At 44.6% G+C, this 16,640-nt stretch overlaps 2 protein-coding genes across 6 annotated transcripts in view; one reads left to right on the forward strand and one right to left on the reverse strand.

Annotated features, from left to right (window-relative positions):
- TDRP (testis development related protein) overlaps positions 1 to 3,366 on the reverse strand; it is a 69,891-nt gene extending 66,525 nt beyond the window's left edge. The window contains exon 1 of one of the 2 annotated variants that reach the window (XM_053286161.1): positions 3,233 to 3,366. In XM_053286161.1, coding sequence (XP_053142136.1) covers positions 3,233 to 3,355 — 123 coding nt within the window. In that variant the 5' untranslated portion in view covers positions 3,356 to 3,366. The remainder of the gene's footprint in view (positions 1 to 3,232) is intronic. The other variant, XM_053286163.1, reaches the window with a different exon arrangement.
- Positions 3,367 to 3,441: 75 nt separating this feature from the next.
- Positions 3,442 to 15,888, forward strand: LOC128340687 (uncharacterized). Of its 4 annotated transcripts, XR_008313887.1 has the most exons (4): positions 3,442 to 3,997; positions 4,903 to 4,984; positions 12,566 to 12,709; positions 14,718 to 15,888. XR_008313887.1 is itself a non-coding variant. In XM_053286160.1 (3 exons), exon 3 carries the CDS (start codon positions 14,737 to 14,739, stop codon positions 15,472 to 15,474), a length of 738 nt encoding a protein of 245 aa, XP_053142135.1. In that variant the 5' UTR covers positions 4,443 to 4,984; positions 12,566 to 12,709; positions 14,718 to 14,736; the 3' UTR covers positions 15,475 to 15,888. The 4 variants fall into 4 exon arrangements, 1 of the variants encoding a protein (XP_053142135.1); XM_053286160.1 differs by lacking the exon at positions 3,442 to 3,997 and having other exon boundaries at positions 4,443 to 4,984; XR_008313885.1 differs by lacking the exons at positions 3,442 to 3,997; positions 4,903 to 4,984 and adding an exon at positions 9,775 to 11,879.
- Positions 15,889 to 16,640: the final 752 nt, after the last annotated feature.

Consider the following 16,640-nt stretch of genomic DNA (forward strand, 5'->3'; position numbering starts at 1 on the left):
TTAGAATCAGGTGACATATCAGTTTCAACAGCTTTTGAAAATTCATCTCAAAATCAACCTGCAAATGCAAAATTTAATTCAAAAACATTTGTATCCCAAGGAGAGAACAAGTAGAATGTAAATGGCATAATGAATTGCCTCTACACAGCATACTGGCCTCTCTTCCAGTTTTCCTTTCCTGCTTCCTGAAGTACAGTCATCTCTTCTGGATGGAAGGAGAACAACTCTCTCACCCACTCAGAGTACTTGGGATACCAGAATGCTAAGGATAACATAATTCAGTAATAATTCCTAAAAGGCCAGTCAAGGATTTCTGCCTCCTAGAGGAGCACCATTTGCCTGATGCACAAAAGCATTAGCAGACACCCATAAATTCACTTCTCAACTCACCAGGGGCAACTGCCTCCAGTCCTCTAGCACACCCAGGCAACTTACAGATCCTCCTTAGAGGTCTTATTTCCACTACCATTTTTGAGAAAGAGTCCCTTCTAAGCAACAGGAGAGGCTTTCACTGTTTCTTACTGTCTCTACATCTCTCTCTAAGTCCTTTGCAGATGCCAGAGGACTTGGGGAAAGAGAATGGGTTGATGACAACCACAAACAATGGCTTGCTAGTGTGCCAAGTCGCCATCTGACGTTAGTCAAAGTGCTGTAGATCATGAGATGGACTTCCATTCCCCAGTGTACCCTGAAGAGGAGACAAAAGGGATCTTTTCCTGAGAGTTCTGTCCCCTTTACAGAAAGACAGAAGAGTTCCTTGACTCTCAATCAGCAGTGAGCCCCCTTCCCCCCCTGCCTTATGTATAGGCTTTCAGTATGTATAATTTGTAAGTATGAACAACCCTCTGTAGAACTGCTATTGATTGGTACACCTGCTCTGGCTTACAACCCTTACAAATTACTAGTTCATTAATGATATTTAGGAGACTGGTATATGATAAAAAGCAATACAGTAAGACTATTAAACAGAACCTTAAAAATTCCATTTCCATTAGACAGCTTGGACAACCTATTTCTTTAATTCCTCCCCCATCCCATTTGATCACATAACAGAAAAGTCTATTTTTCTGCTTGAGTGGTTTTCATTTAAAGAACCTTCAAAAGTAACTGAATTCAAGAAAATTAATTACAACATCTCTAGAGGCAGCCAAATCTGGACTAAATCTGCTTAAATCAAAACACATTTTGCCTTAACTGGGTCATGGATTAGACCATCAAAAAGGTAATCTAATACATTACTTTTATCAATAAATCCAAACCATTATGTTCAGACTATTTGCTCAGCACAGTCTAGGATGAGGTGCATGGAAATGAGTACGCTGTAGTTGTTAATAAACCAACTCTGCTCAGAGGCTGCTCAGACATCCAAAATACACCTGAACTAAAGATATAAACAGGGATTAGAAAAAGAAAACTCCTTAACAGACTGCACAACAGGACCAAAAATAATTTCACAGCTCCTGTAACATCTCAAACCTGCAGCACTACAACAGTTATTTTGCAAAGGATCTGCAGCATGATCCTATGTGAATTTACTCAGAAGTAAGTTTTACTAACTCAGTGGGTCTTTCTCAAAAGAAAATGCTCAGTAAGTCCTAAAGAAGATAATACTTTACTCAGCAGCAGCAGCAGCAGGAAGGCACTCTGATCCAGATCTTGTCATTTGTAGTAATGTGAGGCTAGTTGCATCAGAATGTGGATAGCATCCATCAGAGTGGAATCTTGGATAGCTAACATTCACATCTGGATGCACATTCAGGTGTGTACCCCTTTCACATCCACAGTTCTTGATCCAGCGAGTGATATGTGGTGAAAACCTATGCATGAATAGCCTTCTCTGGAGTGCAGCAAGGGTGCACAGGTAATTAGTTCAGTCTCCCAGCTGTTGACTTATCATTATCCTGATTCTTCATACTGACACTGCTTTGCTACATATCCTCCATGATAATTAAAAATAAGAACTGTAGCAAGAACAGAAACCTAAATGGTTAAATCAAGATTCGGATAAATCTCTCTTAATTCATCAATAATCTTCATCTGTTTTCAAAGAATAACCTAACTCCAGGCTCTTATAGAATATTACCAATCTTGCCACAAAAAGTTTTAAATATAAAACATTTCTTTAAAAGTTTTGTACTGAGCATTCTTTAAGCTTTGCACTGAAGAAATTTACAACTACAAGTCTGTTTTTATACTGACTTCTTTAACACTATTCCACTAGAAACCCTGGTGAAGTATTTATAATAATAAAATTTAAGTTACACTCCTAAGCCACTTACTTCAGAGCAAGTGAAATAGATTCTGAAATCAACAAGGCTTATTTCAAAGGAAACACGATATGTTTTAGATAAAGATATAAATCACTCATTGATATATTTATAACATTTCTTCTCCCCCTCTTTCATATCCTTCCCTCCTCCCCCCAAAAAATTGGAAGAAAAAGAAGATGTATACAAGACTACAAAAAAGAGTAAATATTAACAATAAGTGACAGAGCTTTCAAGAATGTGTGCAAGTACACTTTAATTCCATTAATGCTGATTACCGTAAACATATATTAGGTGGATTCTACTAAAAGTTCAGGTTTATGTAGAATAAGTAGTTTTAACTTAAAAGAAAACTTGAGACAAAACTACATATACCCAAAGATAAACAACATAGTTAAAAATACAGGAAAATTCCATCTCAAATTATCTCCATTAATTATACCTGTTGAATTATCTTAACTATAACTGTTGAATTTCAACAGTTGTATGGACTCCCCTCCAACATGCACTACTTTTCTGTTATGTTTAAGTTGAGGTGATTTCCACTGACCATTTGGGGTTGTTTTTTAATGCGTATAATAAAAAGTTATATTGTGTCTAAGGAGGGAGACAGAAACTGACAAAAGGAAGTGTCCTGAAGTCAATGGCCTACACAGACCTAACACAACACGGCTGGCCAAGCGAAGAAGAGTTTTAGGGAATGAAGAAAACAGCTACCCAGAGGGAATGTAAGAAAACAGCAGCAGTTCATACCAATTCCTCCTTGCCACAAGACTCATTATTAAGGCATCTAAGGGGAATGGAAAGTAATTACTCATAATGCCAGATCAGATTCTGGCATGGGTAAAGGGGTGGTGAAAGGAGAAGGAGAAGACTGACCTACAGAACAGGAAGGTGATAGGCGCCAGGACCTGCCAAGGAACTAAAAATACCGTGATCCAGAGTCAGCACTCTGGTGTCTTTACCTGTGCTGAGGAAAAGGTGGCCGCTGGTGAAGATGGTGGAGGTGGCGAATCATGCAGACGGCTCTCTTCCTCTTCAGGCGAATCATCCAGGAGAACTTTGCTGCCCTTGTTGAGTTTCCACATTATGAGGAGGTGGCACGGTGAAGGGGTGTGGGAGGGAGAGGAAAGGGGAGGAGGAAGAGAAGAGGGCTGACAACCCTGCCTTATTTATTCCTGAGAGACGCGGAAAAAAGAAAGGGGGAAATGGGGATGACTCTGCTACGCACTCAGGTGGTGACCTTCTTCTTCTTGGAGCCCAAGCACTCGCACAGACCCATGGCCAAGGGGAAACCAGACAAGCTGGTCCAAGAGGGTGAGAAGACGGACGACGCACAAACACGCTGCCGGGGTGTGAGAAGGCGGCACACCAAAGTGGGGAAAGAGGAAGGGGTAGGCAGAGACACTCACAGCAGACCGACCCACTGCCTCCGCCTCCACGGCGCCACCTTATCCACTGGGGACGAGGGTCATTCCCAGTGCTGCTGCTCAGTTCATCAAACCAAGGGGCGGCGGCGGCGGCGGCAGCAGCAGCAGCGACCCCAAGCCATGCGATGCCGCCGGCTGCACCATGCCAGTCTTAGAGCGCGCACTGGGTCTGTCTGGCTGGGGTGATGCAGCGGTGGCGCCGGAGGGGAAGAAACGCACTCTATGTGCGCTCAGAGGTCTCCCAGCGGCGAAAAGCGGGGCAGGGAGTCCAGAAAAGTGACAAGCCCGGTGGAACCCCTGGTACGGCGTAGGCAGGATCCTGGGGCTGAGGCTGAGCGCCCCCCCCCCACCTCCGCTTGGGCGCAGGGGGCATCCTCCTCCTCCCTCCTCCCACTTGCCCTTCGGCCACGCCTCCTCCTGCTCCCTCTGCTGCCCAAGGCTCAGCTGACTGACTGGCCCGGCAGACCCCCTCGGAGCTGGAGGACCCCACATAGGACGGACGGACGGACGGGCGGGGGGGGGGGAAGGGGCCCGTCTCGGCCTCTCCGACCGTCTTCCCGTCTCGCCACCCACCCCTCCTCCTCCGCCCCCTCACCTGTGACCTTCCCTCCCCGCCGCCGTAAGAGCTACCACGGCAGCCCGGAGCCTCCCTGCGGCCGCTGCCATGTTTGCGGCTGGCTGGACGGTGGTGGGAGGGAGCCCGCGGGAGGAGGGAGGGAGCGAGCGGGCGGGCGGGCGGGGTGGGGGGTGAGGAGGGAGAACGGGCTTGCCTCGTCGCCACGGCAACCCGCGCAGCGCCTGTCCCGGCTGCTGGGGCCTGGGAAGGGAAGGAGGCGAAGGGAAGCTTCTCCTCGCGCAATCCCGCCCAATCCACCTCATGCCGCCTCCTCCTCTTCTTCTTCTTCTCCCGGCCGGTCAATCACGCGGCGGGCGCGCGTCCCACACAGACTCGTCTCAAGGGACCGAGTTGGCGCTTCCTCCTCCATCTCGGCCACGCAGGCAACACCCAGCAGAATGTTTGCTCGTGCTTGCACATTCGTGCAACCCGGCAGGCAGGGGGTTCTGGCCAACTCACTGACACTCCTCACACAATAGCCAGCCATTAAAGTCTCAGGATTGATGGGGGTTGGTGGTTAGTCCTGGAGTCCACAGGCCAGGAAGGTGATCAACCTTACCAGCAGGAACGGGGGTTATTTCTCATCCAGCAGCACCTGCAAGACAGACAGGCACACTGTGGGCTGGATGGATCCAGAAGAAGTCGTGACTAAGCGCCTAGAAATAAGTGAAGTAAGTTAATCATGACTAACACAAGTCCTATTAAAATCAATGGGACTCAGTCTGGATCCTGCCCACTGTGTGTGCATCGTATGCTTTCCCCACAGTCCTGCAGTGCCCACCTACAGAGGACTGCACCGAATTAAATGCTTCCCCAGAATCATGGGCATAACTACTATTAGGCAAGAGGAGGCAGCTGCCTGGGGGTCCCCACGCCTCGAGGGGCCCCCCAGAGGCAAGTCACATGTGAAGTGTGTGTGCATGTATCAGCTAGGGGTCCATTTTAAAATTTTGTCTCTGGGCCCACTCCAGCCTTGTTACGCCCCTGCCCAGAATGAAAAGTAAATCTTGATTTGGCTTGGAACCGTTTAAACAAAAGCAACCAAGAGAGTGAACATAGGAAGCTGCCATATGCCGAGTCAGACAATCAATCCACCTTGCATAGTATTGTCTCTGCATAGATTGGCAGCAGCTTCTCCAAGGTTGCAGGCAGGAATCTCTCTCACTCGATCTTGGAGATGCCAGGGAGGGAACTTGGAATGCTCTTCCCAGAGCAGCTACAAATATCTTAGCACGAGTGCTGTGGCACTTTAAAGAGCAACACATTGTGGCATGAACTTTTGTAGGCAAAAGCCTGCATCATGCACCCAAAGGAGCCTTATGGAAGGCGCTAGACAGCCAACCTTCACTGTCTGCCCCATGCATCATGCATTCTCATCTGGGCTGGGAAAGCTGATGCCTTTGTCAACTTGCCATTTGCCGTTCTATTATTTCTAAAACATATAATTCACATTCAGGATAGTTCTGAGACAAATATAAAATGAGAAATAAAACAAATGTTTTAATAAAGATTGGCAAAGATTAACTGTCTAAGCCAGTTAGAGTTAGACCTTTATAAGAGAGAGCAACTGTCCCTTTTCATTCCGAGCACACCATCCCTCCAGGAGCTGCTGCTTCCGTCTACCTTATTTTTCTTTTAGATTGTGAGCCCTTTGGGAATAGAGATGCCGAGCACGCAGGGCATCCTGGAGAGACCCCCAGGGTCGGGAGGCTTGTTTCAGCCTCCCAGTGGGGGTCTCCTCATGGGTTGCCGCGGTGCAGAACCACGCTGCAGCAATACACGATCAAAAAGTCGGGGTGAGCAGAGCACTCACTCCGCTAATCTCGGCTAAGGGGAGGGGGAATTAGGAGGGTTTGCTGTCGGGAGCCGCACGGCTCCCATGGCAGCAGACGATCAGCAAAAAGCGGTCTAGGCTCCCACCCTTAGCCCGCTCTTTGCTGATTGTGAGAATCTCCTCTAGGGCTTGTTCGAACTATACTTTCCCCAGAACTGTCCATGTGATTAAAAGAGGGGCATGCCAAGAGCACACCCATCATGTCATCTTTTGCAGATGTCCTAGCATTACCTTTTAGTCACATGGGCCAGAAAGTATCCTTCAAACTGACCCTACAGGAGCATTCCCAATCAGGGCTTTTAGCTCGCTTCTCCTTTGGAATGGAGGGTGTGTGTTCGCACATCGGCCAGATTCATGCCAAAGTCCATACGAGATGTTGGAGAGCACTTCACACATGATTCGGGTTTTTCATTGTGCTTTAGAGCCTAGCCAATTTGTGTCCGGGGTAAAGAAATAATCAGATTTCACATCATCGTTGTTGTTTTTTAACAAATTTGAACTTGCAGTAAACCTGTGATCTAGCCTGCTATCTGGTAAAGCTCCAGATGTTAAATTATCACAACAAACCTAGGATGTTATCATCAGTAGTTACTCTTGTGACTGGATAATGTGCCTCCATTGGGTGGCTTCCAGATCTTTGATAGAGCAGCATGCCATTAAAAAAGTCCCTTTTTCAAGTGGAAAGAGAGTTGTAGTAGTGGAAGGAACCCTTACATGAGCATCACTCACCTTTCACTCACAAAAGGAGCTTCTGTCTGCTGCACTGCCAAAAGATCTGGGTGCCACTTATACATTTTAGCTTTATGTAGAATGGTCACAGACGGTCACAGACTGTACCATACACTGAAGGAAAATAGATAGATAGAAGATAGATAAGATGGAATCTACCAAATGAGGATATGACATGCATCTGATAAAGTGAATTCTACTCCACAAAATGTTGTACCACAATAAACCTATATTTAAGTTGCCACAAGATTAATTTTTGCTGCAATGGAATAACCTGACTACCCTACCCCTGAGAAGTTCTCACATTTAAATTTATTGGGTTAAAAGCATCTAACTTTGGCTGTGCTTTTGCATGTGTAACTCCCTATTAGTTTGTGACCATTAATTCAACCACAACATTTTATTTATTTTTTATTTTTACAACACATACCCAGCTTTTTCCCTCACAGAGGTCCAAAAATGATTTACTGAACAATTACAAGCAATACAGTTATTTTGCCACTTAATTTCCTGGTTTGCCATTGATGCAAATCTCAAAAGGATGGATGATTAATTGCATTTTCAGATATTAAATTAATATCAAATTTAGCATGACAACATCTTGCAGCATCTTGGTTATTACATTTTGGCCTGCCCCCTTGCTCCTCATGCCTTAATACTTTAAAACCCTGTAATATTTCTAATATGCATTCAATCAATTTTAAAATTAAATTTCTGTTTTTAAAATGTTGATTTCCTATTTTAATTTTTTCATAACTTGTATCCTCTGAATTAAACATTCAGTCTTATGGGTTCTTCTTATTTCTGCTTCTAATGTATCTTCATCTTATATTTAATATTAAGCTTGTAAACTTCAAACGCTTAAACACATTCCATCACATGGGTAAACTTGTTTAAGTGGGTGTTAAAATGATAGTGTTATATCTGGTTACAATGACATGTAAACCTACAAATTCTTTTTCTTCTCTGTATGTAAATATTTTGCCTTGAGAAAGACATTTTGTTCTTTTCTTCTAAGGCAACGGAAGAGTATGGGTATCCAGAGAGTTTCTTTTCTGATGAATATCAGTGCTACAGCCAGAGTAGCTTCATGAGAAGTCGGTATTTGTGTCAGGTTTATCACAGTTACCTTATCTTTATATGATTAATAAATTCAGTGGATCCTTGGCTGGTGTTTTTCCTCTTTGGAACAGGTAGCCGTTTGAGCCCAGATTTCTTAATATCTCCATATTAAGAGAAATTGTTAATCCTAGACACCACCACTCCTGTTTAGGACTAGCAGGGGAAGATCATTCAGTCATCAGCTTTTAGTAATGTCTTTTATACCAGAACTTGGTATAAAACTTGGTGTCTTACTCTTGGTGTTTATACTTGGTATGTGAGGTAGTTCTCCTTGGGTCCTACCAAATCAGTCCTCCCCCAAATCCCTCCTTCTCTGGACCCGCTGATTGGGTGGTGGAAGCAATGAGATGCAGTGCCATTCTCCAGATAAGTTGGTATAACACGGTCAGTGTCTTGCATTCCAAGTTGTGTTATTTCTTGAAAGATGCGTGAGCAACTTGTTCAGATTTCTGAAACAGAAACATTGGTCCATCTAACTCAGTATTGTCTTCACAGTCTGGCAGCGGCTTCTCCAAGGTTGCAGGCAGAAATCTCTCTCAGCCCTACAGTATCTTGGAGAAGCCAGGGAGGGAACTTGAAACCTTCTACTCTTCCCAGAGTGGCTCCATCCCCTGAGGGGAATATCTTACAGTGCTCACATGTAGTCTCCCATTCAAATGCAAACAGGGTGGACCCTGCTTAGCTAATGGGACAAGTCATGCTTGCTACCACAAGACCAGCTCTCCTCTCTAATTTCTCCTCTCTAGAAATGGAGGCAGGTGAGTGGGAGGGCAAACTGCTTGTCTGAAAGGGTGCTTCCCCGCTTTGCATGGCTATAACAGGAGGGGTTGTAGATCATGCCATATCTTTTTAACTTTGTTTCTGAAACCATGGCTAGGATCCAAAAAGCTTGCTTGCTTATTTATTTGAATTATATACTGCCCTTCCAAAAATGGCTCAGGGCGGGTTACATCAAAATAAAAACAATTAAATCAATTAACTATTAAAATCAAAACTATAAAAACAGCATAAAACTAATTAACAGTTAAAACACTTAGACAGTTTAAAAAAACCTGGAGAACCAGACTGTATATTTACAACAATTAAAACAGCTTGCAACAATTTAAAAACCCCGGAAGCCCAGGCCAAACAGATAGGTCTTAAGGCCTCTCCTGAAGGCCAGTCATGAACTCAGATTATGGATTTTTGTTGGGAGTGCATTCCACAGGCCCGGAGCAGCTACAGAGAAGGCCTGCTTCTGAATCACCACTGGGGTGTGCACAGAACCGCCAACTGCGGTCCGGCACTGGGGTGGGGGGGGTACCTTTAAGAGCGGCGGGAGGGTTTACTTACCCCTCCCGCCGCTTTCCCACTTGGCGCTGTAAAGTTACGAGTATTTGGGGCGGCAGGATACCTCCCTGCCGCCTCTTCCCCGACGTTGATTCAAAAAACTCCCAGGAGTGCTGTGCGCGCGCACGTCACAGGCACTCGTCTCTGTGACGTGCGTGCGCACACGCAAAGCACTCCTGGGAGTTTTTTGAATCAACGTCGGGGAAGAGGCGGCAGGGAGGTATCCTGCCGCCCCAATTACTCATAACTTTATGGCGCCAAGCAGTAAAGCGGCGGGAGGAGTAAGTAAACCCTCCCGCAGCTCTTAAAGGTACCCCCAACCCCCGAACTGGACCGCTCAGGTCCGGACCAGTCCGGAGGCTTTTTGAATGGCCTCCGGACTGGTCCGGGCCCATCCCTAATCACCACTAGACAAACCGATGGTAACTGGAGACGGACCTCCTCAGATGACCTTAACATGTGGTGGGGATCATGCGAAGAAGGAGCTCTCTAAGATAACTTTTAGGTGCAACCAATTGGCCTACTAATGCCCAGTGGGAATTTTGTCAACAGCAGATCCTGATGCCATTTATTCCAAAAGGTCCTGAAAGTCCCTGTAGTTTCAAAAGCAGATTGTTATGTAGCATGTAGAGATAGCTCTTCAAGAAGCAATTCTCTACCCTGGTGCTTTAAGGTAATATTTTATTTTGTGAAGATTGCCTAATACATTTTGACCAAAGGTCTTCCTCAGTCTTTTCCTTGGGGGCAAAGAGTCTTCATGTGTCTTATTGTAGTACCCCGGTTAAAACAACTTACTCAGGAATGTATTTGGACGTAAGTCCAAAGTCCCATGGTGCACAAAACTCATTTTCTAGTCCATTGTATCTTGGTCCAGGTTTTTCGTCATCATGAGAATAAATGTGCAGTGCACAGATAGATTCAGTTTTAGGAAGAAAAATATTTGTTTAAAAAAGGTCCCCTGAATTTCCAAATACCGTTCCTTTAAGTTACTGTTATCTTAGAAGCTTTCAAAGATAGAAAGAGGGAGAAATGGGCCCAATAGAAAAGCTGTCAGTCTTCTCTTTTCAAGGGAGAGAGAGAAATCTTTTTAAAAATAGTATCACAATGGTTTGTAGCAGTGAAATATCTGATTTCATTTTTATAACATAACATTTTTATGTACAGCAAAACGATTGCTGGTACTAGATTCAATCTCATTCCTCCTTGGCCTCAAATCAATACTGTATACCTTTTGGAAGATACGTGGAGAATGTCATGCTTTTAAAGTGTGATAGCTTTGCTGAAGCTGCTGAGAGTTTTCGAATGTTGGAATAAATCTGCAACAATGTATCTAAGAGAACGTCTTCTTCATTATGATCCCCACCGCCCATTGAGGTCGTCCAGAGAGGTCTGTCTCCAGTTGCCGCCAGCTCGGCTGGTGGCCACACGGGGACGGGTTTTCTCGGTTGCTGCCCTAAGACTATGGAATGCGCTCCCTGCTGAGATACGATCCTCCCCATCTCTGAGAATTTTTAGAAGGCATTTGAAAACTCACCTCTTTACCCAAGCTTTTTCTGTTCTTTAAATTTTAAGGTTTTGATTCATGGTTGATTTTTAAATTGTTAAATTGTTTTAAGTTTTGTATATATTTTAACTTGTTTTATACTCTTGTTAACCGCCCAGAGACGAAAGTTTGGGGTGGTATACAAATGTAATAAATAAATAAATAATAAACAATGTAAATCAGTGGACAAAGGTAGTTCAGGAGAAAGTTCTTAGGCACTTACTGGATTGTATTAGAGCAGTTCACTGATTAAAAATATTTAGTTGATCTATCATCTGCATTTTAATCAATTGATTGTTTACAAATTATAAAAATATGTATATTACCCAAACCACAATATAGGTGCCTTTTGCGAGTTATGACTTACAATGTAATAAACAAAACCTACCATTCATTGTTAGAAGGAAAGTCCATCTTGTATATTTCATTTCCTATTACTGTTCACTCCAGAAGCAAAAATAGCCTCAAAAAACAAACAACCTGTGTTAAGAGCCCTACTTTAAATATTGGCCTCCAATACTGAATCAACTAAAGCTAATTAATAATTTAATTAAAGATAGCTGTCCTGGTTAATATGCCTCCAAAGTTCATTGCATAAATATCACATCCACATATACCACCAGCAGAGACATAGAGGCAAATGTGGGTGACAAAAACTATCTACAGCACAGATAAGCTTGAACATGAAATAAAATATTGAAGATGCCTGAAATTTGAGATAACTAGAAAGGACCCTGAAAGACGTATAAATATTGAATTGTGAAGTCAAAAGAGAATTAGACTTTGGTGAATATTGTGTAAGGTAAGCCACGCAAGGAACAAACACAATGGCATGCTTAGTGACCTACACCTGCACATAAAATATGACACTCTTTTATAAAACCTGAGCTGCAGTTGCTAACACATTTGAAAATTGAGCTTAGGTTAAATGTACTTCCTTGCTGTGAAGACCAGAGACAGACTTTTTAGCTACATCCACTACCTGAGTAAGCCCAACAGAGATGTGAAGGTAATAACTGATTTTCTTAATTGAATCAAACCCTGCATTTGGGTTGAACACACATAAAGAAACAAATCCCCAGTGTGATTAGGGTGCATTCAAGTTACCAGTGTTAATAACTGGCTCGATATGTACATAGGAAGCTGCCTTGTACTGTGCCAGACCAATTGGTTCATCTAGCTCAACACTGTCTACATTGACAAGCAGCTCCTCTCCAAGATTTCAGGCAGGAATCTTTCCCGGCCCTATTTAGCCCAACCCCTGCTAACTTGGCACAGAGGCACCTTTTAACATGGTGATTATCTTTATTTAGCAGGGGAGAGTAACTGGCCCTATCCACCCCCAGCACAGCACCTCCAGTGACTGTTGCTGGTGTGTATCTGATGTTTCTTTTTAGATTGTAAGCCCTTTGGGGACAGGGAGCCATCTTATTTCTTTATTATTTCTCTGTGTAAACCGCCCTGAGCCATTTTTGGAAGGGCGGTATAGAAATCAAATAAATAATAAATATTTGCAGATGCCAGGGACTGAACCTGGGACCTTCTGCTTGAGGCTCTGCCACTGACCTACAGTGTCCATCTTATCCCATCTTACAGAATAAGCAAATGGCATAAGGGGGCGGGTGAAGTTTCTGACAGTGGGTCTGGGTGTAAAAAAGCAGTACACATGCTAATGCTAATGCACAATTGTTGCAGAAATTGCTGGACTGACCGGAGTCATGGAAGAAGAGTGAGGATTCACAAGATCTTCCTGAGTATCTTGCGGAGCAGCCACAATATCCAGCTGAGCCAGGTGGGGCAGTGCCACCTACAGACATGATGCTGATGTGGTAACTTCAAGTGAGTTTGATTGAGGATTTTCTACTTTGCCATTGGGGCCCACAGCTAGTGTTTCAGGTGAGCTCTCTTCCATGCCCCTTTACCCAGCATATCCTTTCCCATTGTGGACTGGTGCTAACACTACTACTCCAGCACAGCTGGGAGTACTTGCTGCACTAACATCTCAGCAGTTGACACCATGGGAAAAGATGGGGCAGCATGTTCCCTCAGCAGTGCAAGAAACTTTGCTTTCCAAGACATCTGCTCCCTCGCCTTTTGAACGTATTGAGCATTACCCACATCATGGGAGGTATCCATGGCACTGGGGGATCACCTGCTAGCATCCATAAAAGAAAAGAAAATTGGAAAAATGAGTTCATGGACATCTTTTTATCTATTGATGTGCGAAACTTAAACTAAGGAGAAAGACAGAGGCAGGGACAAAGACCAAGACACGATAAGGAAGAAAACTGTTAACAGGAACTGGTCTACTTGGCTGGTTGACTACCTAATTCGATCATTAGAGGTACAGAGAGATGGGTTTGTGACCCGTGTGTTGACTGCACGGCAGGCTCAGACTGGCCCACAGGGCGCCCCTGTGCCCTGCTATACTCGGCAGCAGTGAATACTCCCACCTTTAAGTACCCATTCTGCTCAAACCCCGGTGCCCTCCCGACATACATTCCACTGCCCTCTCAGTGCCCCTAGTCCGGCCCTGCCGCACGGTGACTTGCCTGCCTGGTGCGAAGGTTACTGACATCACGCAGTGTCTAGATAGACTCTTAGGCAGTGCTGGGGAGGAGACAGCTGTCGTGGTGCACCTTGGCACCAACGATGTGGGGAAATGTAGTCGGGAGGTCCTACAAGCCAAATTTAGGCTGATAGGTAGTGTATTAAAGTCTAGGACCCCCAAGGTAGCATTCTCAGAAATGTTACCTGTTCCACGCAGAGGTACAGTGATACAGGCAGAGCTGAGGGGTTTCAATGCGTGGATAATTGGTGCTGGGAGGAGGGGTTTAGATTTGTTAGGCACTGGGATACATTTTGGGGCAAGCAAGGCCTGTACAAAAGGGATGGGCTGCACTTGAACCAAGATGGAACCAGACAGCTGGCGCTTAAAATCAAAAAGGTTGCAGAGCAGCTTTTAAAATGACACCTGGGGAACAGCCAACGGGAGCTGGGCAGTATCCGGTTCAGAAAAAGCCATCCTTTAAAGTGAGAGGGTGCAAAAGATTCAGATAAAACAGAAGGGGACAGAGCAGAACCACATAAAGAGCAGATGGGAGCCTATGCCAGCTGGTCAGAGAGTCAAAAGAAAGATAGTACACATCAGGTGAGAGATTCAGCATATAGGTGCTTATATGCCAGTGCCAGAAGCCTCCAAACTAAGATGGGTGAACTGGAGTGCTTGGTTGCTAATGCAGAAATAGATATAGTGGGCATAACAGAAACATGGTGGAACTGTGAGAACCAGTGGGACACTGTTATCCCTGGATATAAACTCTATAGAAAGGACAGGGAGGGGCGCCTTGGAGGTGGAGTAGCACTGTATGTTAAAGAAGGCATAGAATCTAACAAGCTAGAAAACTTAGGTGGACTGGAGTCCTCTACAGAAATCCTGTGGGTGACAATACAAGGCCTGAAAGGGAACGTGCTACTGGGGATGTGCTATCGCCCTCAGGATCTAAACACTGACAGTGACTGGGAGTTGCAGCAGGAAATCAGGGAGGCGTCAAGGAGAGGCACGGCTGTGATAATGGGTGACTTGACTGGGTAAATTCAAAGTCAGGTCATGACAAGAGATCAGATTTCTAGATACACTAAATGATTGTGCCCTAGAACAGTTGGTCTTGGAACCAACCAGAGAGAAGGCGACCTTGTACTTAATTCTGAGTGGCACCCAGGACCTGGTGCGCAATGTCGGTGTCATTGACCCTTTAGGGAACAATGACCATAGTGCAATCAAATTCAGCATACATGCGGGGAGAGAATCACCAAGGAAGTCTAACACAGACATTTTGAATTTCAGAAGAGGAAACTTCTCCAAAATGAGGAGTATGGTGAAAAGAAAGCTGAAAGTGAAAATCAGGAGAGTCACTTCGCTCCAGAGTGCATGGTGTTTACTCAAAACCACAATACTAGAAGCCCAGTTAGATTGTATACCCAAAAGGAGGAAAGGCACCACTAAGTCCAGGAGGATGCAAGCATGGCTAACAGGTACCGTCAAAGAAGCCATAAAAGAGAAGAAGACTTCCTTCCAAAATTGGAAGGCCTGTCCAAATGAAGAGAACAGAAAGGAACACAAACTCTGGCAAAAGAAATGCAAGGTGACAATAAGGGAGGCAAATAGAGAGTTCGAGGAACTTTTAGCCAAAAGTATCAAGGGAAATTACAAAAATGTCTTTAAATACATCAGAAGCAGGAAACTTGCCAGGGAGGCGGTTGGACCATTAGACAATGAGGGAGTGAAAGCTATTATTAAGGAGGATATGGAAGTTGCAGAGAAGCTAAATGAGTTCTTTGCGTCCATCTTCACGGCAGAGGATACTGAGCATATACCTGTTCCTGAACCAGGCTTTTTAGGGATGGAAGCTAAAGAATTGAGTCAGATAGAAGTGACAAGAGATGATGTTCTAAACAGTCTGAAAAAACTGAAAACTAACAAATTGCCAGGGCTGGATGGCATCCATCCAAGAGTCCTCAAAAAACTCAAATGTGAATTTGCCGACCTCCTTGCTAAAATATATAACTTCTCTGTGAAATCGGGCTCTGTACCAGAGGACTGAAGAGTAGCAAATGTATCACTGATTTTCAAAAAAGGATCCAGGGGTGATCTGGGAAATAACAGGCCGGTTAGCTTAACGTCCACTCCAGGCAAATTGATGGAAAGCATCCTCAAGGATAAAATTTTAAAGCACATAGAAGAACAGGCCCTGCTGGGAGAGAACCAGCATGGCCTTCGCAAAGGCAAATCTTGCCTCACCAACATTTTGGAGTTCTTTGAGAGTGTCAACAAGTGTGTGGATCAAGGTAATCCAGTTGACATAGTATACCTGGATTTCCAAAAAGCTTTTGACAAAGTTCATCAACAAAGTCTCTTGAGGAAACTTAGCGGTCATGGGAAATAAGAAGTGGGGTCCCCCAGGGATCTGTACTGGGACCAGTGCTTTTTAATTTAGGAACATAGGAAACTGCCATATACTGAGTCAGACCATTGGTCTATCTAGCTCAGTACTGTCTTCACAGACTGGCAGCAGCTTCTCCAAAGTTGCAGGCAGGAGTCTCTCTCAGCCCTATCTTGGAGATGCTGCCAGGGAGGGAACTTGAAACCTTCAGCTCTTCCCAGACCGGCTTCATCCCCTGAGGGGGATATCTTGCAGTGCTCACACATCAAGTCTCCCATTCATATGCAACCAGGGCAGACCCTGCTTAGCTATGGGGACAAGTCATGCTTGCTACCACATGACCAGCTCTCCTCCCATTTATGAATTTATTCATAAATGATCTAGAAGCAGGAGTAAGCAGTGAGGTGGCCAAATTTGCAGATGATACCAAACTCTTTTGGGTAGTGAAATCCAAAACAGATTGTGAGGAGCTCCAAAAGATCTCTCCAAACTGGGGGTAGTGGGTGACAAAGTGGCAAATGCGGTTCAATGTTGGCAAGTGTAATTTGATGCACATTGGGACGAAAACCCCCAACTTCAAGTATACGCTGATGGGAACTGTGCTGTTGGTGACTGACCAGGAGAGGGATCTTGGGGTCATGGTGGACAGCTCATTGAAAGTGTCGACTCAATGTGCGGCAGGTGTGAAAAAGGCTAATTCCATGCTAGGGATCATTAGGAAGGGGATTGAAAATAAAACGGCTAATATTATAATACCCTTATACAAAACTATGGTGCAACCACACTTGGAGTACTGCGTACAATTCTGGTCACCACATCTAAAAAAG

This window comes from Hemicordylus capensis, chromosome 1 (assembly GCF_027244095.1).
Source record: "Hemicordylus capensis ecotype Gifberg chromosome 1, rHemCap1.1.pri, whole genome shotgun sequence".
Classification (NCBI taxonomy): Eukaryota; Metazoa; Chordata; class Lepidosauria; order Squamata; family Cordylidae; genus Hemicordylus; species Hemicordylus capensis.

Coding starts and splice junctions, on each gene's coding strand:
- LOC128340687 (XM_053286160.1), top strand. CDS start 14,737: ATGAGGAGTATGGTGAAAAGAAAGCTGAAAGTGAAAATCAGGAGAGTC.